The 27,082-nt window shown below is 41.4% G+C and overlaps 1 protein-coding gene across 5 annotated transcripts in view; it reads left to right on the top strand.

Annotated features, from left to right (window-relative positions):
* The window catches only part of NCOR1 (nuclear receptor corepressor 1), a 236,298-nt gene that overhangs the window by 82,153 nt on the left and 127,063 nt on the right, over window positions 1–27,082 (top strand). For all 5 annotated transcript variants that reach the window (XR_013997027.1, XR_013997028.1, XR_013997029.1 and 2 more), the window contains exons 5-6: window positions 3,775–3,957; window positions 26,360–26,473. Coding sequence is in view for 1 of the 5 variants with exons in the window: in XM_081110795.1 (XP_080966921.1) it covers window positions 3,775–3,957; window positions 26,360–26,473 (297 nt within the window). In the remaining 4 variants the exon portion in view is untranslated. The remainder of the gene's footprint in view (window positions 1–3,774; window positions 3,958–26,359; window positions 26,474–27,082) is intronic.

The following is a 27,082-nucleotide window of genomic DNA, read 5'->3' as shown; positions in this document are numbered from 1 at the left end:
CAGGTAGGGGAAGTTTTCTGTCATTATTTCTTCAGATAGGTTTTTAATATCTTGCTCTCTCTCTTCTTCTGGCACCCCTATAATTCGGATGTTGGTATGCTTGAAGTTATCCCAGAGGCTCCTTACACTGTCTTCATATTTTTGGATTCTTTGTCTTTTTGTTTTTCCGGTGGGTGTTTTTTGCTTCTTTGTATTTCAGATCTTTGACTTGTTTCTTGTGGTCCTCTAGTCTGCTGTTGGAACTCTGTATAATATTCTTTATTTCAGTCAGTGTATGCTTAGTTTCTAGTTGGTCCTTTTTCATATCCTCGAGGGTCTCACTAGATTTATCAAGGATCTCACTAAATTTATCGGCGGTTTCTAGAAAATTGTTGAAAAACCTTATAACCATGGTTTTGAACTCTATATCCAGTCATTTGCTTTCCTCCATTTCTGTAATTTGTGAACTGTTTCTTTGTCTCCACATTTTGGCTGCTTCCCTGTGTTGATAGAGTGGCTTTCTATGCTAGGTGTCCTATTGGGGCCAGTGGCTCAGCCTCCCCAATTACTTGAGGTGGACACTCTTGGTATACCCCTTTGTGGACTTTGTGCACAGTCTTGTTGTAGTTGAGCCTTGATTACTGTAGGTATCACTGGGAGGAATTGACCTCCAGGTCCATTGGCTGTGAGAATCAGCTGTGTCTGTGGTGGGAGAACTTCTGTGTTAGAGACAACCTTATTGGGCAAGACTTGCTTCAGTGGGGCTTTGATGCTCACTGAGTCTGCCCCCTGAGTGTGTCCCTTATGGATCTGAGGAGTTGTAATCTGGATGGTCCCACTTTGACCACTGGGTACACTGGCTCTTGGATCTCTAAGGAGGTTCTAATTTTAGCCTCTGCCTGAGGCTACCCAGCAGGAGCTACAGAGAGATCTGCAGATTCCTCTTCTTTGTTTGGGGTTTGGAGGTGCCCAGATGAGGCCCAGCTGTGAAGCAGTGCAAGCTGCTCAGGGGCCTTGGGCCTTCTTTTGAATGTTCTGGGTCTCTCTAACCCTGCTGCAGTTTGTTAGGTAATTTTACATTGCAAAGGGCCGGGTCATTCATATGCAAAAGCCTCTATGCACAGCCTGGGTGGGGTGGGTTCTCAGGGAATCAACAGGGTAGAGCAAACAGCTATGGCTGATCCTCAACCCTGCCCTAAGAGGCCTCGGGTCTCAGTGTCCCTCAGTAATTGGTAATCGCTTCAAGCACCTCTGAGAGAAAGCTGCCCTCGAGTTCTACCAGATGCAAGACAGTTCAGTTTCTCCCTGTATGAGTCTGGGTCCCCAGAGACTCGCCCGCCTGGAACTGGAGTTCAGAGCTGTCGGGAGCTTGAGACTCCCTCCTGGTTGAAAAAGACAACAGTGTCCTCAGTTGCCAGCCCTCTCCTCGCGCACCTCCGTATCTCTGCACTTTTCTTCTGCACCTCCTCTGAGTCTCAGTGTGCTTTTCTCTTTCCTTCTAGTTGTGGAATTTCCACTCAGTCGGCCTTCCTGTGGTTCTGGATGATGTCCATTTTATCTTTTATTGTAGTTTTGAAGTGGTTGTGCGAGGCAGCAATTTCAGGTGCTTAGCTATGCCGCCATCTTGGTTTCCGTCCTCTTTATGTTTTAAAATTATGCTGATCATTCATTTCACCAGCAAAAAAAAAGCAAAAAAAGAAAAAAAAATTACAAAAATATTCACAGCATTCTCCCCTTTGTTTGTGACCTGAAAGACACTTTTGTCATGCTGATACATCAGCATGAAAGGGTTGTCAGGTCCAGAACATTAATAACCAAGACATTTTTTTCTGTGAGCAACTTGGTGGAGAACTGAAATGTTCAAGATGGGAGAAATCTGAGAACTGAAGTTTGACTGTACCTTGCTCATGGATTGGAAGAATGACTATTGTTAAAATGTCATTACTACGTAAAGCAATATACAGATTTAATACAATCCCTGTTAAAATACCAATGGCATTCTTGACAGAATTAGAATAACTATATTCCTATGAACTATGCTTATTCTAGATTTCTTATAGCCTGTAGAAAACTAATACCTTAATCTGAAATTTATTTGCTTTCAGTATTGCTTATATCTTTACCTTTGACTGGTAATTAAAAGGATGTGTGCGTGTATGTGTGTGTGTGTGTGGTGTACATACGTACCTACACCGGGTGCGGGGGGGGAGGAAGAGGGGCTTTTATTCTACTACAGTTTCCTGCTGATTTTGAGGTGAAATGGTATGTTATATTTGGCTAAAGAGATGTTATATGCACTGTAGTGTAAGCAGGGTTAGTTTCTCTTTATAAGGATAGGCCTAGGTGATAGTAGCAATAGAAGTTCCTTGGTAATTTTCTTAACCTCTGTGCCTTATTATTGGTTCTTGGAAAGCCTGAAAACTTTATGATAGGAACTCTTGACCATATCGTAGTTGTTAAGTTGGGTAGGCACATAGATTTTCACCTGTAGTTTATACCATATTCCAGCCTACATGTTCATATCTTTTGAAGAACCATTGCAAGAAAATGGCTGAGAAATTGGTATTTTCCTTTGTCTTGATTGCATTATTATTTCCCCAGAAATTCTATATAGTCTCTGTATTGTTATACCGAAGGTTGGTTAGTCAACCTGCCACCTCATTCTGTATAGCTGTTAGAATCTTCAAAATAGTGAATGATATGTCTGAATTATAAAAGTGATATAAACATCAGTGGAGGTTGTATGTATAAAAATTACTATTGTAGGACTTCCATATAGAGATATAGTACACATGGCTCTGCTGTTTTTGTGAACTCAGAAAGGAAAAAATACATCTACTATGAAGGGCTCCTTGTGGCTAACTGGGCTAAAACCAACATTAAAACAAAACAGGCCCTAGCAGCCATTTCCTCACAGGGGCCTCTCATGCAAACTGTACTTTACAAAGGAGCGCCTGCGCTAAACTGCCTGTATCCACACTGAACTGCATGCTTGCACTGTGTTTCTGCCATCTGAGCCAGTTCTTCTGAAGGAGTTTCTATTATTTCAACCAATAGGACTGAGATTTTCCCCATTCAGTCAGAGCTGTGCAGCTCCAACCAATCAGAGCAGCTCTATTCTGACCATTCTGTATAGTGCCTTTGAGCTAGTCAAACTGGAAGGATTCTGAGTCCTCATTTGAGAATAGACCAATAAGGTACCAGTGGCAGGGACTTTTTTCTATATAATTCGGCATCCTTCTAGCTTGGAGAGTGCACTTTCCACTGAAGACTGTTTCTTCTGCTAGAGCTGAGACACTGAACCATCCTGGAGCAGAGCACAGTGGAGCAGAGCAGAGCTGCCTAAGTGAAGAGGGACCTGGCCCAAGGGCAGCTTCATAACCTTGCTGTTTTAAAAGTCACACTATAGCACTATTGAGCTGTTTGCACTAAATAAAGTTTCCTTCTTAACTGCACCCCAGATTGGGGATTCCTGTTCGTGTTGAATTGAAGCCAGTGACCATCGTTTGACATTTTAAAATTGACTTTTTGAGTTAAGAGAATCATGACACTACCATTGGCTCTTAGTGAGGAAGAAGTTGTTCTCTGCCAAGCTGGACTGACTCAGTGGTTGAGTGTTGATCTATGAACCCAGGAGGTTGTGGGCTAGATCCCCAGTGCATTGTGCAGGAGGCAGCTGATCAATAATTCTCTCTCATTGATGTTTATATCTCTCCCTCTCTCTTCCTCTCTGAAATTAATTAAAAAGTATATATTAAAAAATAAATAAATTGTTCTTGATTTTCTTCTCTAAAGGATCCAGCATTTGGAGGCAAACATGAAGCTCCATCCTCTCCAATCTCTGGACAACCATGTGGAGATGATCAAAATGCTTCACCTTCAAAACTTTCAAAGGAAGAGTTAATACAGAGTATGGATCGTGTAGATCGAGAAATTGCTAAAGTGGAGCAGCAGATCCTTAAACTGAAAAAGAAGCAAGTAAGTGTTTGATTTTACTGCTTAATGTATTTGTCTCTTTAAAGAAGATAATGTTGGTTTTTCTATACATTTCAAATTTATTCTGTGATTCTGACTTTTTTTGTTGTTTTCTTAGTTTCATTCATTAATTTCCTCAGTTGTATTATTTTATTGTATGCTAATAGCAACCTTATTTATTCATTTTATTTTTGATCTTATTGGATGGATTGTTTTTAATTTTGTTGCTATTTCATATACCAGTGCTATATTTTTTGGTTCACATGGAAACAGATTTTCTAGGACACGTGCCCAGGAAAAGTATTGCTTGGCCAGAGAGTATGCATATCTTTGTGTATACTAGATTATACCAAATTTGCTAAAATGTCAGTACTGTTTTACATTCTCAATGGTATCATGTACAAGTTCCATTTTGTGTATAGCCTTGCCTTCATTTGATAATTTTTTTCAGTTGGATGTGAAATAGTTCTCACTGTGGTTTTAATTTGCATTTTGTCTCATCAGGAATGAGATAGAGCTTATTTTCTATTGTTTATGGTATATTTGTGTTCCATATGGGGATGTTTTTCTTCCAGTTGGTCATTTTATTATTTCTAGTATTTCCTCAAGTATCCTGTCATTGATGTGTATAGCAGATAACTTCTGTATTGTGGCTTGTCATTTTTCTTTATTTGTGGTATGTGTGTAGGGATTTTTTTATTGAGATAAAAAATTCACATACCATAATAGTGACTCTTTTAAAGTGTATAATCCAGTGGCTTTTAATGTAGTCATAAAGGTGTGCAATTATCACCACAGTATAATTCCAGAACATTTTTATTACTTTGAAAAACAACCACATACCTATTAGCAATTACTCTCTATGTCCCTCTTGTCCCTGCTCCTGGCAACCAATAATCTCTTTTGGTCTGTATGGATTTACATATTCTGCACATTTCAGATAAATAGAATCATATAATATGTGACATTTCATTTAGTGTGTTTCTTTCATTTAGTATGTTTCCACTATTTATCCATGCTGTATCTTGTATCAGCAATTCATTTCTTGTTATGGCTGAATAAAATTTTGCACGTATATACTGTTTTGTTTATTCATTCATTAGTTGATGGACATTTGGGTTGTATTCACTTTTAGCTGTTATGAATAATGTTTCTATAACATTCATGTACAAGTTTTTTGTTTTGTTTTTTTGCTTTTTTGAGTGTTACGAGTAAGATTGCTTTCATTCTGAAAAGGGGATTGATATTTAAATAGAAGATTTCAGTGTGAATTGTTGATGATGCTCAGTATGAACTTTATTTGTCTCTCCTTTTTCTCTCTCTTCATTTTTGGGCTCACAATACCAGGACTGTTCAATATGGTTTTTCTCGATTTGCCTGAATTTTTTATTTAATGTCATCTACAAAGCTAGGTCCTTTTGTATTTTAGGAGTTTTTCCCATTTTATTTTTTAGTCTTTTTCATTCTAGTTTGATATGTATAGGTTTCTTTACTGGAACTCTTTCTTCAGTTTCCTCCTCCTCATTATATTCAATATCTTCATCATTACGTTTTACGTTTATCTGTGGAACCTTGCTACCATTTCTAGGGGGTAGATCACTTTCCAGATTGTGTGGGAGTTTGACAGCCTCCTCTTCTTCAAAGATCTTCTGATTCTGCAGCTTCCTCCACAGCTGCTGATTGCTGTCCGCTAATATGCACAGGCCCTGAAGCACGTGTAGACCACACGTGGTGTTATTTCAAAGCCACTAAGGGAAACATTGGTTGTACAGATGGTTTCAGTTGCCAGTATTACTTAAATTGGACTGTCTTCATAATTCATTGCCTTTTTTTTCAACAAAGCTCAATTCATCCTTTGCACCAGCACTAAACTAACCATTCTTAAAGATAACTGGTGCCCATTTTCATCATTATCCACTTTAAAGTGATAACCTTTGTTAGTCTTTAGTTCCCCAACTGAAAAGATAGTTCTGGGACCTTAGTAGGCTCATGTCCATTGAATCTTCCATATATAAATGGCTCTCACCCTGAGGACATGTTTATTGATTTTTAGAGAGAGGAAGGGAGAGAAAAAGAGAGAAACATTGATCCATTGCTTCCCATATGTGCCCCAACTGGGAATCAAACATGCAATCTAGGTTGCACCCTGACTGGGAATTGAACCCACAACCTTTTGGTGTATGGGACAATGCTTTAACCAGCTGAGCCACCCACCCAGGGCAGCTCTCACATTTTTATTTTGGAGCCAGAAACTTCACTTTAGCATGCCCCTCTGCCCCTCAAATAAGGTTAAACAATAGAAAAACTTAAAATTATTTGAAAAGTAGCTAGTGCTTACAGGTCAGGCTCTGCAAGACTTTACAAAATAATGTTAAGCCTCAATAAATAAAACAGTGTGTTCCCAGTGTATGGAAAACAGAAGGAATCCCCCAGAAAAGTCAGAAATGGACAGAAACCCATTGGGAATTTAATGTATTTAATTAATGAATTTAATGGGTTAATGGTGATGATGGCATCCTCTTAGGTGGGAGAGAATAAGGATGGAGATAAATGACTACTGTTCCAAATAATTGCTGGGTGGTAGACACACCAGGGCCAAAAGTTTTTAATTGTGATGAAGTTGAATTTATTTTATCTTTTACTACTTTTGCTTTTGGTGTCCTATCTAAGAAACCGTTGCATAATCCAAGGTTACAAAGACGTATACCTTTGCTTTCTTTTTTCCTAGGCACAAGCTTTATTTTTTCCATGTATTATTAACATTTTCATGTCTAAAATTCTCTTCTATTTATCCTATTCTTTTTCTCCTTTTTTCCCCTCCTTATGCCTCCAGTTGTTCAACCCATTTGTTTTGTGTGTGTTTAGCTTCTTGGTTTCTCATGATCCATAGGCATTCGAACAAAGCACCCAATAACTTGTTCTGTTTTACCACCGTAATGTCTCTTCCTGTCCATCTGTGAGCACCCCATTCCTTCCTATTCTTCATTCTGGAGTGCCTGCTTTGACAGGGCATTTTCCTCATTTGCCTGTTGTGAAGGAGTTGCTCAGTTAGTTTTCAGGTCTTTTTCAGAGGAAATTGTTCCATATATAGCTGTAGATTCAGTGTGTCTTTGGGAGGTGGTGAGTTTAGGATCATTGTTGCCATCTTCAACCACTCCTTGCCTGTACCTATGTTTTCTTTTGCGAGTTTTATAGTTTTAGCACTTAATTTAGGTCTTGGAGCTTAATAGTGTTTTTTGGTGAACAAAATTTCTTTAGATTTTATATGCGACTACCCTGGCGTCATTTTATTTTTAAATTTATCTTTATTGTTGAAAGTATTACAGATGTCCCCTTTGTATTTTTTCCCCATTGACCTCCTCTATCCCACACCTGCCCTCCCAAGCCACCTTGCCATGATGAAAATAGTTTACTATATTATAGTCTTTTGAAAAGTTTTATAGTTAATGCTTTTCACATTCTTTTTCTTAAATTTATAGGAGTGATATTGGTTAATAACATACAAATTTAAATGTACAGCTTTATAATACATCATCTGTATATTGCAGTGTGTACTCACCATACACAGTCAAGTCTCCCTGTGTATCTGTCTATCTATCTATCTATCTATCTATCTATCTATCTCTATATATCTTTTTAAATTCTCACCCTTGGATATGTTTAGAGGGAGGGAGGGGGAGAGAGAGAGAGAGAGATGAGAAAGCAAACATCAATTGGTTGCCTCCTGTACGCACCCTGACTGGGGATTGAACCTGGAACCTAGGTATGTGACCTGACCGGGAATCGAATCCCCAACCTTTTGTTGCATGGGACTGTGTTCCAACTGAGCCACCTGGCCATACATTTTGGGAGTTTTTTGCTTACTCTTCCAATTTCCTTACTGTTAACTGGTCTATTTAGGTTTTCCAATTCTTCATGATTCAATTTAGGAAACTTATTTATTTCTAAGAACTTGTCCATTTCTTCTAAGGTATTGGATTTGGTGGTGTATATATTTTCATAGTATTGTTATATAGTCCTGTGTATATCTGTGGAGTCCATTTTAACTTCTTTTTCATTTCTGACTTTGTTTATGTGAGTCTTTTCTCTTTTTTTTCTTAGTGAGTCTATCCAGGAGTTTGTCAATTTTATTAATTTTTTCAAAGAACCAGCTCTTGTATGATTAAATTTTTATTGTCTTTTGTCCTTTATTTTATTTAATTCTGTTCTAAATTTAATTATTAAAAAAATTTTAATATTTTCTACTGACTTTGGGCTTCATTTGTTCTTTTTCTAATTCTTAAAGGTGAAATATTAGTTTTTTTAGTTGCAATTTTTGTTTCTTGAGGTAGGCTGTAGAGTAATGCTATAACTCCCCCACATTTTGATATATCTGTTGTGATTCTCATTCATTTCTCTGTATCATTTTTTTGGTTAATCCTCTCCCGAGGATATTTTTTCCATTGACATATTATATATATATATATATATATATATATATATATATATATATATTTGATTTTTTACAGAGAGGAAGGGAGAGGAATAGAGCCAGAAACAGATGAGAGAGAAACATCAATCAGCCGCCTCCTGCACACCCGCTACTGGGGATGTGCCTGCAACCAAGGCACATGCCCTTGACCAGAATCGAACCTGGGACCCTTCGGTCCACAGGCCGACGCTCTAGCCGCTGAGCCAAACCGGTCAGGGCTACATTTTTTTTTTTTTAAGAGCGTAGAAGGGGTGGGAAGAGACACAGAGAGAGAAACATCAATGTGAGAAACACACATCGATTTGTTGCCTCCATCACATACCCCGACTGGGGCTAGGGATTGAGCCTGCAACTGAGGGAATTGAACCCGGATTCTTCAGGCTGAGGGCCAATGCTTATCTACTGAGCCAAACTGGCTAGGGCCATTTCTACGTATCTTCATTTTATTCTTTTAATCCTCACCTGTGGATATGGTTTTTTTTATTGATTTTTAGAGAGAGAGAGGTAGGGGGGCAGAGAGAGAGAGCGAGAGAGAGAGAGAGAGAAACAGGAAAACATTAATGTGAGAGAGAAACATCTATTGGTTGCCTCTTGCGTTAAGAGAGAGAGAGAAACAGGAAAACATTAATGTGAGAGAGAAACATCGATTGGTTGCCTCTTGCATTAAGAGAGAGAGAGAGAGAGAGAGAGAGAGAGAGAGAGGGAGAGAGAAACAGGAAAACATTAATGTGAGAGAGAAACATCTATTGGTTGCCTCTTGCATTCGCCCAGACCAGGGTGGGAGATCGAATTTGCAAAGCAGGTATGTGCCCTTGACTGGGAATTGAACCCGCGAATCTTTGGTGTGTGGACTGACACTCTGTTAACTACTGAGCCACACTGCCCAGGGCTGTTAGGTTTTGTTTCTTAACCCATCACACTACTTGGTGCATTTTAATCGATGAGTTCAGTCCATGTACATTTATTGTGATTTTTTGACGTATGAGGATTTCCTATAGCCATTTTATCTTTAGTTTTCTGGTAGCTGTGCATTGTTTCTGGTAGCTGTGCATTGTTTCTTTACCCTTGTGTTTCTGTCTGTTATTCTAGTTTGGTGGTATTCTTTGATTTGATTTATCCATTTCCTCCTTTTTTGTTGTTGTTGTTGTATGTGTCTTAGTTTTATTTTTGTTTTTTAATATATTTTATTGATTTTTTACACAGAGAAAGGGAGAGGGATAGAGAGTCAGAAACACCGGTGAGAGAGAAACATTGATCAGCTGCCTCCTGCACACCTCCCACTGGGGATGTGTCCGCAACCAGGGTACACGCCCTTGACTGGAATCGAACCTGGGACCCTTCCGTCTGCAGGCCGACGCTCTATCCACTGAGCCAAACTGGTCAGGGCCATGTGTCTTAGTTTTAGATTTTTGTTTTGTGGCTACCATTAAGTATATGGGGAAAAACATTTCATATTTACAATAGTCTTTATTCTTCTGATTGCATCTTATGTTCATTCACCTGTGCAAGTTCAGTCCTATTCCCCTCCCCCTTCATATTTTTGTTTTCACAAATCACTTTTTTATGCTGTTCATGCATTTCCAAATTGCAATAGCTATTTTTTTTTATTTAATGCTTTTATCTCCTTTGGCCTTTATGATATGTTTTAAGTGTTTAATGCTGTAGTCTGAACAAGAGTTGAAATTTCTTTGTTCTGTGTCTGTTAGTCCTGTTACAGTTTTGTATTCTTTTGTTTTTTTGTTTCATGTAGAAAAGCACCTTTCAGCTTGTCTTTTTGATGTTGTTGTTGTTAATCCTCAGAAGAGGATGTTTTCTCCATTGATTTTTTTTTTTTTAAGAGAGAGTGGAGGGGAGGAGAGAGAGAAATATCAATGTGAGAGAAATACATCAATTGGTTGCCTCCCACATGTGCCCCGACTAGGGCTGGGGATTGAGCCTGCAGTCAAGGTACATGCCCTTGACTGGAATCGAACCTGTGACCCTTCACTCTTCGGAGTGATACTCCATCCACTGAGCCAGGCTAGAGCTCAGCCTGTCTTTTATTGCAGATCTTATGGTTGGTAAATTCCCTCAGCTTATATACGCCTGGAAAAGCCTTTATTTCTTTTTTATATCTAAGGGTTAACTGTGCTAAATATACTATTCATAGCTGGTGATTTCTCTCTTTCAATAATTTGAAAATATATCTATCTATATCTATATCTTTTAGTATCTTTTTATTGATTTCAGAGAGGAAGGAAGAGGGTGAGAGAGATAGACACATCAGTGATGAAAGAGAATCTTGAGTGGCAGCCCCCTGCATGCCCCCTACTAGTGATTGAGCCTGCAATCTGGGCATGTGCCCTGATTGGGAATTGAACCATAACCTCCTGGTTCAACCACTGAGCCACACCGCCCGGGCAATAATTTGAATATTTCATTTCAGTCTTTCCCAGCTTTTAGGGTTTCTGTGATAAATCCCACGAGGTTACCATCTTTTCTCTGGCTTCATTGAGAATTCTTTCTTTCTTTGCCATTAATTTTTGAGAGCTTTAATGTAATATGCCCTGGAGAAGGCCTTTTTGGGTTGAGATAATTAGGTGTTAGCTTATTGGATTCAAGGGTTCGGTTCTTTCCATAGGGTTGAGAAGTTCTCATTGATTATTTGTTTGAATAGATTCTATGTTCCTTTCTTCCTCTCTTCTTCTGGTGGACCCATTATTGTTACGTTGCTTTTTCTAATGGAGTCAGATAGTTCTCATACTGATCTTTGAGTTTTCTTCATACTCTCCATTCTCTCTCTTCCACCTGAGTCATTTCTAGACTTCTAGCTTCAGTATCAGTATTTCTTTCCTCTGCCTGGTCTCCTCTATTCCTTAGGCAGTCTAATTCAGTGGTCACCAACCTTTCGGACCTCATGGACCACCAGTGGTCTGTGGACCACCGGTTGGCAACTGCTGCTCTAAAGGTTTCCTTATTCTTTACCTGATGTATTGAGTGCTTTAGCTCCAGAATATGTGTGTGTGTGTGTGTGTGTGTGTGTGTGTCTATGTTTAAGTTTCAATATCTTTGGTGAAATACTCTTTGCCATTTATTTTATTTCTGAGTTCGTTGAATTACTTTTCTGAGTTTTCTTGTATCTTGTTGAGTTTTTTTTTCAGAACTGTAATCTTGAATTCTCTTGTCATTTAAATTATAGTCTTCCTTATCTTCAAGTTTATTTTCTGGAGATTTTTAAATTTTCTTTCTGAACTCCCTTGTTACCTTGGTTATTTTTGTACTTGATGGGTTATTTCTCTTCCTGCCATTTGTGGGAGTGAAATCTCTTTTTTCTTTCTTTAAAACATTTTATAAAAGTATTTGACTCTTAACTTGATAAGTAGAGGACTTGCTTTTTTTTCCCTGTAAGTGGTGCTGAAGCGAAAGGTTTTTCTTTTCTTACCTGTGTGAAGAGAATTGGGGCTTCCCGGATTATCTCTGTGGGGCGGTGTTGCCTCTGTCAGGGAAATTCTCCCCATTCCCTTCTCCATGTTGGCCAAGGAGCTGGGTGTCCTCTTTACAACCAGGTGCTTGGTCCCCTTTGTCTTGGGGCAGCATCTACATGGAGGGAAGTCATGGTCTGTGGTCTCCTGGCCTTTGTTTTCCTGGTGCTGCCTTCCTGCAGTGAGAGGTGCCAGCAGAGCCACTCCGTCTGAACTGACCCAGCTGCCTTTGCTAGGCTCTGCAGTGACGGGCATGGGGTGGGAGCATCTGCGCTCTGTTCTTTCCAGTTGCTTTAGCTGCAATGAGTGCAGACCACGCAGGTTGGAAAGTTGGTGTGTGTTTTTTTTTGCCTCTTCTCAATCTGCTCAGTGAGAATTTTAGTGCTGGGTGGGCCATAGAGGATGGGAAGGTTCCTACATCTGTAGATTTTTTTGGTGATGGTGGTGTGTGGAATGAACCTCTTCTCTGCCCCTTATCTTGGGCTCAGCCTCTGTGTGTGCCAGGCCCAATTGATTGCTGTCTCTGTGGGGGTCTTACCCTGACCTTTCACTGCTATCACTGCTATCACAGTGGTGGCCTGGGCCACCACTAGGGCTGGATTTCCTCTGCAGTCTTGTCCTTTCCTTGTCCAGTCTCCCCTGTTCATCTGGATGTGCCCACGTTCAGATGTGCCAGTGTGTGGAACTTTCAGATATGTTTGTGTTGAGCAGGGAATCTTTTGTTGAATTATAGCTATTCTACTTGTTACAAGGAACAGCTGTAGGGCTCCTCTCATGCCACCATGCTACTGACATCACCCCTCACATTACTCTTAAGCTGCCAGAAATTGATTTTTTGTGACTGCCTTAAGGTAGGAGTCAACATTCATTTTTATTCCTATATGGATAATTAATTGAAAATTTCATTCTTTGCCCACTGTTCTATAGTTTTAGCTCTATTATAATTAACTAGAGGCCCAGTGCACAAAATCGAGGGGCGGGGGTGCAGTTCCCTCAGCCCGGCCTGTGCCCTCTCACAGTCCAAGAGCCCCGCAATCGATTGCCCCAAAGAGGTAGGCCCCACTCACCCAGCCGGGGCTCCTTGATGGATTGCTCCAAAGAGGTAGGCCCTGCCCCCTCGGCCGGGGCTCCGCGATGGATCGCGCCCTGCAGTGGGAGACCCTGCCCACCCGCTGCCGCCCGCTGGTCAGTGGCCTAGGCCTCCCTCTTTGGGGCAGTTGTGGAGCCCTCCCCCCGATTATTGATAGTGACTGATCAGACACTTAGCATATATTAGCCTTTTATATATAGACTAGAGGCCAGGTGCACAAAAATTTGTCGGGGGGTGTCCCTCAGCCCGACCTGTGCCCTCTCACAGTCTGGGACTCTTCGGGAGATAACCACCTGCTGGCTTAGGCCTGCTCCCTAGGTGGCAGATGGTAGGCGCGAATCCCGTGCTGGGTCGCAGATGGCAGGCCCTCTGTCGCGCCGGCCCGCCCTGCTGCCCGTCGCACATGGCAGGCCTGGTGGGCGGTGGGGCGGGGCTGGCGGGTCAGATCCAGTGCGCCCCGCCCTGCTGGCCACCGGGCCGCGCAGACGGACAGCAGGCCCGGTGGGCGGCAGGGTGGGGCGGGGCAGGCGGATAGCAATCTGCTGTGCCCCGCACCGCCCTGCCGCCGGCTGGGCCGCGCACATGCGGCAGCTGGCGGTGGGGCGGGCGGATCGCTCTGTGCTGCCCTGCCGGCAATATGCAAATTTAATGGCCATCTTTGTTGGGTTAATTTGCATACTGTTCTGATTGGCTGATGGGCGTAGTGAAGGTACGGTCAGTTAACATCTTTGTCTTTTATTAGTGTAGATTGCTGGATTTTCTTGCACAATATTTATCTTAGAATTTTTGTATCTGATATGTGAAAGCAAGATCAGCCTGTAATATTCCTTTCCTGTAAGTTTTTTTTGGAGGTAGGGGCTGATTGAATTCAGTAAATATTTATTGAGTGTCTATTATGTGATCAATATTGTTCCAGGTACTTGGGACACAGCAGAGAACAAAACAAAGGTCCCTGCTCTTATGGGGCTTGCTTACAGTCAAGTGCTTATGACCACTTTGCCTACACACTATCTGTGATCCTGGGCAAATCTCTTCTCAGCTATCCAATGTGGGAAGAAGCAGGCTCTGTCCAGACTTGGGTAATGTGTGTGATGCACTGTAGATGCCAAACAGATATCACCTCCAACTCACTATGCAGAAAATAGGTCAGGCTGGTAATTGACTTTTAATAATAAAGTACAAGGGGAGAGGGCAGAGGAAGTGCACCTGAGTGGTCTGGTGTGCTGCTGCACCAGGGTCTAGGCTAGCTACACAAACTGCTGCTGCTGCTGCTTCTTGGTGGCTTCCTTGCTGACAAGGTCCTTTGCCTTCTAAGTACTGCCAGTGCTATCTCCTTTGGATCCTCCTTGGCTTCCTTGGCTGTCTCAGCAAGGCTTTTGGATGGAACCTCACCTTGCAGCTTGGTTAGTAGTCTCTGGGACAGGAGCTTCTAGTCAGGGGTCACCTCCTGGTGCACTGTGTCTTCCTTCAAGACATGTTTGCTATAGGGGTTCGGATACTGCTGCCAGAAGGCAGCAAACACTTGGTCCCAGGAACTCTGGAGCACACTCTGGCCCAGGAAATACTTCACCATTGTCCTGGCCGGGGTGGGATCAGTACCTGTGCAGCATCAGGGGTGCAGAGCTAGGGGGGCACACAGAGGCCAGGATGGGGCTCGGCTCATGCCCACCAGGCTCACAGCTCAATCACCACACCACTGCTCTCCACCAGCTGCCACTGCATGAGGGATTGTCAGGCTATCTCTCTTATAAGGTTCTTATTTTTGTCATTACATTTTCTTTATTTTTATTCAATTACAGTTCACATTTAATATTTTGTACTAGAGGTCCGATGCACAAAATTTGTGCAGTAGGCTCAGCCCTCGCAGCTATGGTGGCTTGCCTTGGCCCTCTCAGCCCCGGCTTTGTCTGGAAGGTCGTCTGGAAGGTCATTCGGCTGTCCGGTCTAATTAGTATATTATGCTTTTATTATTATAGATTAGTTTCAGGAGCATAGTGGTTAGATAATCATGTACTTTATAAAGTATTCTCCCTGTTATTACCAGTATGCAACTGGTGTCATATATACTTATTCCAGTACTAGTGGCCTGGTGCACGAAATTCATGCACATTAAAAGGGAATTAATTAGAGGAAATATTTTAATATTGCTGTTTGCCCTTTCTCTATAATAGAATTGTCAGAGATAAAGAAAATTAGTAAAATGTATATGAAAATCTTCCTCCTGTCAGAGTCTGGGGCGCGCCGCAGGACCCAGAGCCAAGTCCCGGCCCACCCGTGTGCGCCTCAGAATTACGCGAGACCCTGACTTGGCTGGCCCCACCCCCATCAAGCCCCGCTGGGTCGGGGGCGCAGCCTTAGGTCCTCTGGCCTGACGCCGGGTTGGGGGTGCAGCCTCAGGTCCCCTGTCAACCCCACCGGGTTGGGGGCACGGCCTGAGTTCCCCCGTCAAGCTTCATCGGCCGGGGGGCGTGGCCTGAGGTCCCCCATCAAACCCTTCCAGGTGGGTGGTGCAGCCTGAGGTCCCCTGTCAAGCCCCACTGGGCGGGGGGCGTGGCCTGAAGTCCCCCGTCAAGCCCTGCTGGGTGGGTGGTGTGGCCTGAGGTCCCCTGTCAAGCCCCACTGGGTGAGGGGTGCAGCCTCAGGTCCCCTGCCTCGGCCCAGTGCCACGCAGCCTCAGGTCCCTGCTGATTGCTTATTAAGGCTTGTTACGGGAACTTGGACTCTGCTGTGAGTGCAGCCATCTTGTGTTATGGAAACTCTGCCTCTGCTGTGGGCGCTGCCATCTTTGTGACAGAGTGATGGTCAATTTGCATATTCTCTCTTTATTAGACAGGATTACTGACTGTATTTCCTATGCTGTACGTTACATCTCCATGACTATTTTGTAATTGCCAATCTGTATTTATCAATCCCTTCACCTTTTTCATCCTCTCCCCTCTGACAAACATCAGTGTATTCCAGGGGTCCTCAAACTACGGCCCGCAGGCCACATGCAAATACAAATATTGTATTTGTTCCCGTTTTGTTTCTTTACTTCAAAATAAGATATGTGCAGTGTGCATAGGAATTTGTTCATAGTTTTTTTTAAACTGTAGTCTGGCCCTCCAACGGTCTTAGGGACAGTGAACTAGCCCCCTGTTTAAAAAGTTTGAGGACCCCTGGTCTATTCTCTGTATCTAAGACTCTCTTTGGTTTTGTTTGTTCCTTTATATTGTTCTTTCGATTCTATATATAAGTGAAATCATGTGCTCTTTGTCTTTCTCTGACTGACTTATTTCACTTTGCATAATACCTTCTAGCTCTATTGTCAGCACATTTTTAACCTCTGAAATAATTTTAGTAAGATTGTGATTGTTTGTTCTGTGAGTGTTTGGTAGCACTTAATAAAATCAGCTTGGTCTGGTTATATCTTTGTGCATGTGTGAAGATTTTTAAAAATAGCTATTCAACTTTTCTTTTCCCATATTCTTACCTATACATTTATTTATTTATTACCCTCACCCGAGGATATTTTTCCATTGATTTTTAGAGAGAGTGGAAGAGAGAGGGAAAGACAGAGAGAAACATCGATGTGAGAGAAACACATTGATTGCCTCCTGCATGCGCCCTGACCAGGGCCCTGGGCTGGGGAGGAGCCTATGACTAGGGTACATCCCTTGACTGGGGTTGACCTGGGACCCTTTGGTCCACAGGCTGATGCTCTATCCACTGAGCCAAACTGGATAGGGCATTTTTATTTTTTTTAAAAAAAATCTTTAATAGATATGCCCCCTTTTCCCCACATTGCCCAACTCCACCCAGCCTCACCCCATCCCAGGCTTTCACCACCCTGTTGTTTGTGTACATGGGTAATGCACATGTGCATATAAGTTCTTTGGATAATCTCCCTCTGAGATTTGTCAGTCTTTTCCATTTTCCCATGCCTGTGGTTCTATTCTTTGTTCATTTATTTTGATTTTTAGGTTCAGTTGTTGATAGATATGTATTTATTGCCATTTTATTGTTCATATTTTTTATCTTCCTTCTCCTCCTCAAATTGGTAGAGTGGCCTTGTATAGTAGATGTCCTGTGGAACCCAGTGGCTCAGCCTCCCCAGTCACCTGAGCTGGGTATTCTAGGTGCGCCCCTGTGTGGGCTGTGTGGGCTGTGTGCACTGTCTTATTGTAGTTGAGCCTTGATTGTTGTTGGCATCACTGAGAGGAATTGACCCCCAGGCCAATTTGCTGTGAGTATCAGCTATGCCTGTCGTCGGCAAACTGTGGCTTGCGAGCCACAGGCGGCACTTTGGCCCCTTGAGTGTGGCTCTTCCTAAGCCTTAGGAGTACCCTAATTAAGTTAATAACAATGTACCTACCTATATAGTTGAAGTTTAAAAAATGTGGCTCTCAAAAGAAATTTCAATCGTTGTACTGTTGATATTTGGCTCTGTTGACTAATGAGTTTGCCGACCACTGAGCTATGCTTACAGCAGAAGAGCTGCTGTGCTGGAGATAGCCTTAGGGGCAGGACTTTCTTTAGTAGGGCTTTGGTGCTCACTGAGTCTACCCCTTCAGGGTGTCACTTGTGGATGTGTAGAGTTGTAATCTGGCATGGTCTGAAGCTGTGCACTGGGTGCACTGACTCTGGTGCCTCCCGGGAGGTGCAAAGTTAGCCATTGCCTACCCATCAGGAGCTATAGAACAATCTGCAGATGGCTGCTTTTTGTGTTAGGGTTGGAAGTGCCCAGGAGAGGCCAAGCTGTGAAGTAAGTTGGCTGCTGCTAGTGCCGGGCTTGGGGCCTCTTGTTGAGGGCTATGTGGCATGCTGACACCAGCTGCTGCTTGTTTGAGAGATTTTAGTAAAGCCTGAAGCCTGACCCTGGACAGGCCATTCATATGGGAAAGCCACTGCAAACTGCTTGGTTGGGGCTACAAATTGGGTGGGGTGGGGTGGGGTCTCAGGAAATCACCAAGGCAGAGTGAGCAGGGTGAGTCAGGTTGATGGAGACACAGATATGGCTCCTTCCAGTCAGCTCTGGGATGGGGGAGGTCTCAGCATAGCAACAGTGACCCCGGTCAGCACTTTTGTCTGGGAGAAAGCTGCCCCGAATTGTTCTCTGATGCCAATTTAGTTCCTCCATCTGTGTCATTGGATGTACTCAGGCCACTGCCCCAGTGCTGGAGCTCCGAGGGAGCAAGTGCACGCAAGTCTGTGTGCCAGCCCTTTAAGAGGAGCTGTCTGGGTCTCAAGCAGCCTCCATATCACTCATCCACAATCCCCGCTGGTTTTTATTGACTGATTTTTCAGGGACTTCTCTTCCCAGCTCTGGAACCCTCCTGGGCTGACGGGTCTGGTGTGGGACTGGGACCCCTTGCTCCTTACGGAAGCCTCTACAGCCAAGATTTCACTCCTAATTAAAAACATGCCACATATGGGTGTCAGACCAGCAGCCCGTTCAGTGCCTCCATCCCTCCTACCAGTCTCAGTGTGCCTTTTTCTTTACTTTTCTTGTTGTAGAAGTTCCATTCAGCCGATTTCAGGTGGTTCTCAATGATGGTGGTTCTGTATTTTAATTGTAATTTTGATATGGTTGTGGGAGATGCCTAGTGCTGCATTAACCTATGCTGCCATCTTGGTTTTATCTCTTAGCTATTCAACTTTTTAATAAAAAGTCAGTTCTGTTTCTTCTGGAGATAATTTTTCCTCTTATATTTTGGAATATAATTTTATCTTCTATACCATAAGTTTCTGCTTCTTATTTTCTTCCTTTGGTTTTCTGCTCTTTATAACTTAACACATTACTTTTTTAGCTTTTTCTTCTCTCTCTCTCTGGACTAGTTTAACTTCATTCCACAAGGTATAATATATAATACTTTCTATTGTCTATTATGGTTTCTTTTTTGATCTCTCTATTAATTAATTTTTTCTTGGCTATTTTTAGTTATTTGATTTTCACTTTATTGTGACCTGAGACTGTAGTCTGTAACACACCATAGTCTCTGGTCACAGTAAAGTTAGAAATGTTTATATTCTTGAATTTTAGCCTAGTATGATGGTCAGTTTTCATAAAAATATTGTGGACATACTTGAGAAGAATGTATATCTTGTCTCATTTTTATTTGCAACTTATCAGTTGCCATTATGGTTTTGGATTCGTCCATTTTCCTAATAGGTGTCTTTTTTAAATTGGGGTATAATTGACATAAAACATTAGTTTTAGGTGTACAATATAATCATTCAGTATTTGTTTATGTTGCAAGATGATTGCCACAATACAATAAGTCTTTTTAACATACATCACCATACATAATTACAGATTTTTCCCCCTTATGATGAGAACTTTTAAGATCTACTCGCTTAACAACTTTCAAATATGCAGTTTAGTATTATGACCTGTAGTCTTCATGCTGCACATTACATCTCCATTATTTATTTATTTTAGAATTGCAAGTTTGTATCTTTTGACTCTTTCACCCATTTGCCTACCCATCCAACTGTGGCAACCACCAATCTGATCTCTATGTCTGCGTGCTGGGTTTTATTGTTGACTTTGTATTCAAGATTTCACATATATCTAACTGATATCATATGGTATTTTTCTTTGTCTCACTTATTTCATTTAGCATAATGCCCACAAGGTCCATCTATATTGTCACAAACAGTAAGATATCCTTCTTTTTTTTAAGGCTGAATAATATGTCTTTATATATATCACATTTCCTTTATTTATTTATCTGTCAGGGACAGATTGTTTCCATATCTTGACTATTGTATATAATGCAACAGTTACCATGGGGGTGCGTATAGCTTGTTGAATTAATGTTTTTTGCTTTCTTTTAAGAAATACCCAGAAATGGAATTGCTTGATCATATGATAGTTGTATTTTGAAATTTTTGAGGAACCTCCATGATGTTTTTCATAGTGATTGTACTAATTTACATTCCCCCAACAAGGATTCACTTTTCTTCACATCCTCACCCACATTTATTTCTTATGTTTTAATAATAACTACTTTAACAAGTGTACGTTGATATCTCCTTGTGGTTTTGATTTTCATTTCCCTCTTGATTAAATTAATGTTGTTGAGCGTCTTTTTATGTACCTGTGGGTCATCTGTATGTCCTCTTTGGAAAAATGGCTATTTAGATTGTCTACCAATTTTTTAATTGGATTCTTTTCTTCTTTTGAGTTGTGTGAGTTCTTTATATATTTTGGATATTAACCCATTAACAGATATATGATTTGCATACATTTTCTTTCAGTTCTCAATTTTTATTCTATATATTTTGAGGCTCTTATTTTAGGCTTGTACATATTTATAATTTTTATTTTCCTGGTCAGTGAAATTGTTTATTGTAAGGTAATGACATTCTATCTCTTTGAATGATTTGTACCATAAAGTCTTTTTTGCCTGATAGTGATGTAATTATAATTAGATCAGCTCTTTTGGTTAATGCTAGTTAGCCTATCTTTTTTTAAAATTTAATATTTTTTTATTGATTTCAGAGAGGGAGAAAGAGAGAGAAACATCAATGATGAGAGAGAATCGTTGATGGGCTCCCTCCTACACGCCCCCTACTGGGGATTGAGCCTACAACCTGGGCATGTCCCCTTGACCGGAATCGAACCTGGAACCTTTCAGTCCCCAGGCCAATTCTCTATCCACTGAGCCAAACCAGCTAGGGGGTGTTAGCCTATCTTTTCCCTTCCTTTTACTTTCTGTGCTCTTATATTTAAGGTGTATCTCTTACAAAGATTTTGTTATACAGTCTGGCATCCTGTCTTTCCACAGCATAATTTAGGTTTTTTTTTTTAACTGATAATGATGATTACTAATATCTCAAGGATTTTTAACTACTTTATGTATGCTATTTGTCCTATTTTATTTTTATGCTGATGTTGGTATTTTTTTTTTAATCCTTATTCTGGATTTATTTTTTTGCTCTTATTTCATTTTCTCCTGTCCCACTAGTTGGATTGTATTTCTTTGCTTATAGTTAGTTATTCCACAGAAATTTTTTTTATTTTTTATTTTTTATCCCCAGAAAATTTTAACAGCCTGTTTAAGTCGAATCCCAAAACTAATAACTATCTTAGCCATGTTCTTGAGTAGTATGAAGGTATAGAACTTCAGTTCTTTCTATCTTCCCAGTGTTTATGCTTTTGACATCATATATTTTAGTTCTTTTTTTTTAAACCACTTAAGACATTATCCTATAAATAAAAGGCCAGCGACCATAAGCATAATGACCGAATGACCGCTCAACCAGTTGCTATGCGGTGGGGGGCCGGCAAGGGGAACCAGGTGGCTGGCGGAAGTGGTGGGCGGGATGAGGGCCAGCAAGGGGACCAGAGTGGCTGGCGGCAGCGGTGGGGTGGGATGAAGGCCAGCAAGGGGAACTGGGTGGTTGGCAGTGGCAGTGGGGCGGGACCCAGGGCAGCGAGGAGAACCGGGTGGTTGGTGGCAGCAGTAGAGCGGGACCTGGGGCTGGCGAGAGGAACCGGCTGGCTGGTGGGGGTGGCGGGGCAGGACCGGGTACTGGTGAGCATGTGGAAGATGGGCCTGATCGCAGGCTAAACCTAGGGATCCTACCTGTGCACAATTTCATACTCTGGGCCTCTAGTTTTATATAATCACTAGAGGCCCATTGCAGGAAGATTCCTGCAAGAATAGGGCTTCCTCGGGGCTATTCCTGCAAGAATAGGGCTTTCTGAGGCTGGAGCCTCGCTCCCTCCCGTCTCTGCCTCCTCGCTTCCTCCCTTCTCCGCTGCTTTGCTCCCTCCCATCTCCACTGCCTCACTTCCTCCCATGTCCGCCGCTTCACTCCCTCCCGTCTCCCCTGCCTCGCACCCTCCTGTCTCTGCTACCTTGGCTTCCTCCCGTCTCCGCTGCCTCAGCTTCCTCCTGTCTCCGCTGCCTTGCTCCCTTCTGCAGTGCTTGGCTTCCTTCTACGCTGTCTTCAGTCTTTGCTCCGTGCCTGTGTATGCAAGTTAACCGCCATCTTTGTTGGGTTAATTTGCATATCGCTCTGATTGGCTGGTGGGCATAGCAGAAGGACGGTCAGTTTGCATGTTTCTCTTTTATTAGTGTAGACTAGAGACCCAGTGCACAAAAATTTGTGCACTGGGGGGGGGGAGGGGAGGGGTTTGGGACCCCTCAGGGGATGACCACCTGCTGGCTTAGGCCCGCTCCCCGGGGGGAATGGGCCTCAGCTGGCAGTCAGACATCCCTCTGGCAGCCCAGGAGCCCTGGGGAATGTCCACTTGCCAGCGGGGAGCAGGCCTAAGCTGCAGTCGGACATCCTTAGCACTGCTGAGGAGGCGGGAGAGGCTCCCACCACCACTGCTGTACTGGCAGCCATCAGCCTGGCTTGTGGCTGAGCAGAGCTCCCCCTGCTGACCACCAGGGGGCAGCTCCTGCATTGAGTGTCTGCCCCCTGGTGGTCAGTGTGTGTCATAGTGACCCGTCATTCCCAGTCGTTCTGCTGTTAGGGTCAATTTGCATATTACCCTTTTATTATATAGGATAGAGGCCTGGTGCATGGGTGGGGGCCGGCTGGTTTACCTTGAAGGGTGTCCCGGATCAGGGTGGGGGTCCCGCTGGGGTGCCTGGACAGCCTAGGTGAGTGGCTGATGGCTGTTTGCAGGCTGGCCACCGCCCCCAGCCACCCAAGCTTCCAGTGGAGGCTGGCTGGAAGCAGGTATCTGGGATTTATTTATCTTCTATAAATGAAACTTTGTTGCCTTGAGCTGAGGCCACAGCCAGCCAGGGCAGGTGGGAAGCTTGGCTTCCTCCATCATCGGGGCAACCAAGCCTCTTGCTTGCTCCAGCTCCGTGGCTGCTGGCCGCCATCTTGATTGGGTTAATTTGCATGTAGTTGCTCTGATTGGCTGGTGGGCGTGGCTTGGGGCGTAGCAGAGGTGCCGTCAATTTGCATGTTTCTCTTTTATTACATTAGATCAGGGGTCCTCAAACTTTTTAAACAGAGGGCCAGTTCACTGTCCCTCAGACCGTTGAAGGGCCGGACTATAGTTTAAAAAAAAACTATGAACAAATTCCTATGCACACTGCACATATCTTATTTTGAAGTAAAAAAACAAAATGGGAACAAATACAATATTTGTATTTGCATGTGGCCCATGGGCCGTAGTTTGAGGACCCCTGGATTAGATGTTAAGTTAGGTTCATCCACACATTTGTCATCTTATTCGTTCATTATTCCTTCATGCAGTGCAAATCTTCAATTTGGGATACAAACTTGTGCTTGAAGAGCATCAGAATTTCCATTAGTGAGGATTTGTTAGTAAATTCAGTTTTTGTGGGGGCTTTTTATGACTTAAATGTCATCTTTTATTTATGCCTGTTTATTGAAAGATTTCTTTATTTGGTATGTGGTTATTTTCTCTCAGTACACTGTCTTCTGGCTTCCATTGTTAAAACACCAGCCTTTACCCTAATTTGTATTCTTTTGTAGATAGTCTATATTTTTTCTCTGACTCCTTTCAATAACTTTTTCTTTGGGTGGTGTTGTTTTTACGAGCATGTATTTAGGAGTGGATTATTATTTTTTTAAATCCAGCTTGGGATTCATTGGACTTCCTCTATGAGTTTTTTATCAGTTCTAAACCATTATGTTTTTTTACCAAACTCTTTCCTGCAGTTTCTTTGTCATTTTCTGAAATTCCTGTTAGATATAATAGCACTCTTATCTTCCATGTGTCTTAATTGCTTTTCTTTCCCATTTTGTTACTTCTTTGGGCTTCATTGTGAAAAGTTTTAAAATTTCTCTGTTTCAGGATACATTACTCTCTCCAGTTATATTTCATTTATCAAATATACCTTCAGTTTCAATAATTATGTTTTTATTGCTAGAATTTTTATTTGGCTCATTTTAAAATCTGCTTGATTATTAAAAAATATTTCCTTTCCCTAGCCGGTTTGGCTCAGTGGATAGAGCGTCGGCCTGCAGACTGAAGGGTCCCGGGTTCGATTCCAATCAAGGGCACTTTCCCAAGTTGTGGGCTCGATCCCCACTAGGGGGTGTGCAGGAGACAGCCAATCAATGATTCTCTCTCATCATTGATGTTTCTCTCTCCCCCTCTCCCTTCCTTTCTGAAATCAATAAAAATATATTTAAAAAATTTTTTTCTTGATTTTTGAAAATATGTTGAGCCCTCCTTTATTTATTGAATCAGATTAAATTTATAATAAAATAATATAACAGCTATTTTAAGTTTTATGGGTCTGGTTCTGCTGAGTTAGTCTTGTCTTGTTTTTTCACTTGTAAAGTGGTAATACTACTACTTTTTTTTTTTTATTGATTTCAGAGAAGAGGAAAGAGGGAGAGAGAGAGAGAAATAGAAACATCAAGGATGAGAGAGAATCATTGATTGGCTGCCTCCTCTATGCCCTCCACTGGGAATCAAGCCCAAAACCTGGGCATGTGCCCTGACCCAGAATCAAACTGTGATACTGTGATCTCCTGCTTCATAGGTCGACACTCAACCACTGACCTACACCGGCCAGACAATACTACTAATACCAATTAAATCATGTGATTTGTTTATGAGTTGAGATGCCACATATTGAATAATATGTGGCACATATAAATGCTCAATCACATTTAACAACTTATAATAATTAAAAATAATGAAATATATATAGCTATAATTATGTTGAGATATATCAAAGATAACTTGTAAATAAAGAAATATACCATAGGTGAATAGAAACAATGTTAATAATGTGTGGTCATATTCATATGTTTATACATTTTCAATAAAAATTCCAACCAAACTTGGTTTTAAATTTTTACAAAATTGTAAAGTTAATGTGAAAGGGCAAATAGGTGAGGAAAATTTGTATGTTTTGTTTTTGTTTATTTGTTTCTAACCTTTCTGTTAAAATGATTTTGTCCTAGGGCTACTTGGGTACTAAAAACAAAATACGATTTTCTGAAGCTTGTTTGTTCCTTTCTCTAAATCCACTTAACAGGGATCCTAAAAGAATGCCCTCTTGGTAAAGGAAAGAAAGGGCATGGTTAAAGAACTTATTCTCATTAAGGTGATTTCACAACTCCAAAGATCTGTCTTTTGCTTATATAGATATCAGACTGCAAGAGTACTTTTAACTTTAAAGTGGAAATGGTCCAAACTTCTCACTTGGAGGATGTTTATCCTTTCATTTGGGTGTGGTCTGAGTTCTAGCACGGATGAGTTCTTCTGGGCTTTTAGTAGACTTAACATTTTTACGTAATGAATGTCTTTTTTCATGTTAGGCAGCGAACTTATATTGATGTGGCTATTTGTTGAGCATTTACTAGGTATTACTGGTTTAGGTGTTGGGGGGGAAAAAAGCAGTGAACCCAGCAGACCAAGCCTCTGCTTACTTCAGTAATAATTATAGGTAATAACATTGTATTAAATGAACATTTTTAGTTTTCAGATGTTTTTGAGTCATTTAGTCCTCTGAAAAAGCTATGTGATAAGTAGGATTAATATCCCTACTTCATATCTGAGTAGTTTATATTCTTGCTGAAGATTGAAGGAAGGATTTAGAAAGGATCCTAGGATCACACCACTTATAGAAGGTGACCCTGAAGCTCAAACCCAGACAGAGTAATACAGATAGCTTTCTGCTTTGTAATTACACACCAGCAGTCCATATTGTTGTGGTTTTGCCAGTGCCACTTGACTATGAAACATAAAGTTTGTTGTTGGGTTGGGGTATGGTACTATTTATTACTAAGTTAAGGATTAATTCTTTAACGCAGTTCTCCCATGCTCTATCCCCACCAGACATTAACATAAACCGTATATCTATAACATGTAAAAGTGTTTCCCAGTGCCACAAAAGATCATTGTGATAGAAGTTTACGGGGTATCTTTTTTACTTTTATTTTTATTATTTTTTAGTTCTAATTTTTTAAATGTATTTTTATTGATTTCAGAGAGGAAGGGAGAGGGAGAGAGAGAGAAACATCAGTGTTGAAAGAGAATCTTTGATTGGCTGCCTCTTGCACTCCCCCCTGTGGGGATCGAGCCTGGAACCCAGGCATGTGCCCTGACCAGGAATCCAACCGTGACCCCCTGGTTTATAGGTCAACAACTCAATCACTGAGCCACGGTGTTTGGGCTATGGGGATCTTTATATGTTTTGTTTCTCTTATTATTTTGTTTTATTTATAAGAATTAAAATATTAAATGATTTATCTAATGATGATTTATGTTTGTTTATTAATAAAAATAAATCTAATAGAATTTGTTAGAGCTTTAGTAGATTACTTGATTTCCCTATAGAATCAGCACAACATTACTCAGTAGCATGTGTTATCTCTAGTGCTTAATTATTGGTGGGGGTGACATGCAGCGGATGCCTGACTCTTCCTTTCTGGATCTCTTAGCAACAACTAGAAGAAGAAGCAGCTAAACCTCCTGAGCCTGAGAAGCCTGTGTCCCCTCCTCCTGTGGAACAGAAACACCGCAGTATTGTTCAAATTATTTATGATGAGAATCGGGTAAGCTCATGCCATTTTTAGTGGCACAAACCTTTGAAACCATTTGTGCCTTTTCTTAGTTATCAGTGAGTTCTGTAGTGATGTTAATGTATTAAAACCTGGTTTCTGTTATAATTTTTAATGTTCTTAAACTTTGAAGCTTGGTGCTTTTACCTTATGAAGAAAAGTTGACAGCTGTATCTTAAATTATTTAGTATTTTATTTACATGTTATATAAATATTATTTAATGAGGGTATAATTTTATTAGCTGAGTCTCTCTCCTATTATATAAATACTGGCAAACAAGTTTTGTTTTGTACCAAATAATACAAAAACAGTTATTCTGCCCTCACCGGTTTGGCTCAGTGGATAGAGCGTCGGCCTGCGGACTGAAAGGTCACAGGTTCGATTCCGGTCAAGGGCATGTACCTGGGTTGCGGGCACATCCCCAGTAGGAGGTGTGCAGGAGGCAGCTGGCCGATGTTTCTCTCTCATCGATGTTTCTAACTCTCTATCCCTCTCCCTTCCTCTCTGTAAAAAAAAATCAATAAATATTTAAAAAAAAAAACAAAAACAAAAAAAAACAGTTATTCTATAGTTTTTCACTTTATAAGGGACATTTAATGCCA

Source organism: Myotis nattereri (assembly GCF_964212035.1).
Source record: "Myotis nattereri genome assembly, chromosome: 16".
NCBI classification, from domain to species: Eukaryota; Metazoa; Chordata; class Mammalia; order Chiroptera; family Vespertilionidae; genus Myotis; species Myotis nattereri.
Note: the sequence above shows the minus strand (reverse complement) of the source record. Positions and strands in the feature narration are given on the sequence as shown.